Source organism: Austrofundulus limnaeus, unplaced genomic scaffold (genome assembly GCF_001266775.1).
Source record: "Austrofundulus limnaeus strain Quisiro unplaced genomic scaffold, Austrofundulus_limnaeus-1.0 Scaffold198, whole genome shotgun sequence".
Taxonomy (NCBI): Eukaryota; Metazoa; Chordata; class Actinopteri; order Cyprinodontiformes; family Rivulidae; genus Austrofundulus; species Austrofundulus limnaeus.
In genome coordinates, this window is record NW_013952600.1 from 115,353 (window position 1) to 117,293 (window position 1,941).

A 1,941-nucleotide genomic window follows, 5' to 3' on the forward strand; every position below is an offset into this window, starting at 1 on the left:
CTTCACAAGTCGCGTCGAATCGCCGAGCTGCTCACAGAAACGAGCTCGGAGCGCGTGTGAGCTGCTTTCCCCCCTCCTCCTCCTTCACCTTCCTTTGGAACCGAGTGCGCACTGAAGCTGCGTGTGTTTTGTGCGCCGCTGCGCTGCGCTCCTGTCTCTTATCTGCGGCAGAGGGCCTCCCCTTCGAGATAAAACCGGTTCTTATTTCTATTTGGAGAAGGAACTGCAGGTAATGTGGCTTTTCCTCGCCTTGGGACGAGACTGATTGACACAGAAGTGCGCCCCCCCCCACCCCTTTCTTCTTTTTTTTTCCTAATGATCTTTCCGGCATCCATTTAACTTTTGGATAAGGGGATCGCCCACCTACACCCCCCCACCCCATCTCCCAAACACACCTCCTGTTATTAACAATGGATCTGGCCTGCAGAGAGGAGGAGGGGGGGGGGGGGCTTTAACAGGGTAAACACTGATTTGCATGAACAAACAAACAGGCTGCGCGTGACGCTATACCTGTGATGGATAAACACCCTGCTTTTCCGAGCTGTGTGGGATTATTATGGTCTGTTTTTTTACCCGTTTTGAACCCTCCTCCTTTTGGCTTCATCTGCAGTCACGAATTAAAGCCGACTCTTAACGCCTTGAGAGCGTGGAATCAGAGGAATTTGGAAACCTTTTCCCCTCCTTTTGTTGTCTGCAGGCTCGTGCTCCTTCTGGTGCCACTGGCTCACTTTGAAAAGTCGAGCTTCTCTAATTCAATCCTCAACAAGTGGTTGGATATATATGTATATTAAAAAAAACAATAAAAGRAAAACAGGAGCGCACGCCACGCAGGGCTGTTCTTTGTCATTTTCGGGTGACTTGTTCCACATGCTACAACAGCTCTACGGGCATGAACAAACAGAATTACCTTCCATTTCCCGGGTGACAGTGCTGTAGTGCATTGTAAAGGAGCTGTGGCTGCGCAGGGCTGCCTTGTCCGGGCCGGTGCCGTGTTTGTCAAACGCTGCGCTTCCTGCTCGCTCCGCGGCCGCAATCAGAGAGGCGATACTGAAAGCGTTCGCCTTTGGAGAGAGGGGGCCGCAGTCATCCATAGGCGAGGGGTCGAGCCCCCCCCCCTCCACCCTTCCTTTCCTCCTGGGCTTTCCAGCGGGAGAAGTGTGCGCACGGAGCGGAGCAACACGCGCTGCTGGAAGTGGGAGAGAGAAAAAAAAGAGTTTCTCACATTCCGCCACCGGCGCTCCGGCGTGGCGATTCCCTCCGAGTTATTCCCGCGGCTCCTGCAAACAGCTCCCCGGCGCTCTGACTCATTCCAAGAAGCACCACTCTATCTCTCCCCTCCGCTATCCCCCCCTTCCTTCCACACACATTTGTGTCCAAGCCCCCCCGCCTTCCCCTCCAAAGTTCTCGCAGCAGAGATGTGGCGCACACAGAAGGAGCTTCCAGTGTTTCTCCTCGGGTTTCTGCCTGATCTGCCTCGAGGAGAATCTACCACTGCCACGAGAATGTCAAAAGTGAGACAGAAGATCCACGCCTCCACGAGAGTGGGGAAGAAAAAAAAAAAAACGTATTCGCGCGCTCTTGCTCTCTATATTTTGTTTCAACAGGACCGTGTCGCTGGTCCGGTGAGCTGAAGTCCAGCTTCAGAGCGCGGAGCTGGAAGTGACCGGACCGAGGTGCGTCTGCGCGTTTCAGCAGCCCACAGGAGGGTTCGGTTCTGATCCGTTTCTGCAGCGTTCAGTCTGAAAACTGCAGGGAGCACACTGTCAACTGAATTAGACCTGAAGAAGTAAAAATATAAAATAAAGCCAATTAAATTTGCTTTTGTGACTTTTTTAATATTTGGAGTAAATTTGGAGTCACATGACGCACAAATATGAACATTTTAATTTCAGCAAAATTATAAACAATAGTGCTCGTGAGCATATGACCACCTAATTATTT

At 51.6% G+C, this 1,941-nt stretch overlaps 1 protein-coding gene across 2 annotated transcripts in view; it reads right to left on the reverse strand.

Moving 5' to 3' along the window:
• The window catches only part of tbx1 (T-box transcription factor 1), a 9,815-nt gene extending 8,480 nt beyond the window's left edge, over window positions 1–1,335 (reverse strand). Inside the window, exon 1 of one of the 2 annotated variants that reach the window (XM_014018641.1) lies at window positions 908–1,335. In XM_014018641.1, coding sequence (XP_013874095.1) covers window positions 908–1,091 — 184 coding nt within the window. In that variant the 5' untranslated portion in view covers window positions 1,092–1,335. The remainder of the gene's footprint in view (window positions 1–907) is intronic. The other variant, XM_014018642.1, reaches the window with a different exon arrangement.
• Between the last annotated feature and the right edge of the window lie 606 nt (window positions 1,336–1,941).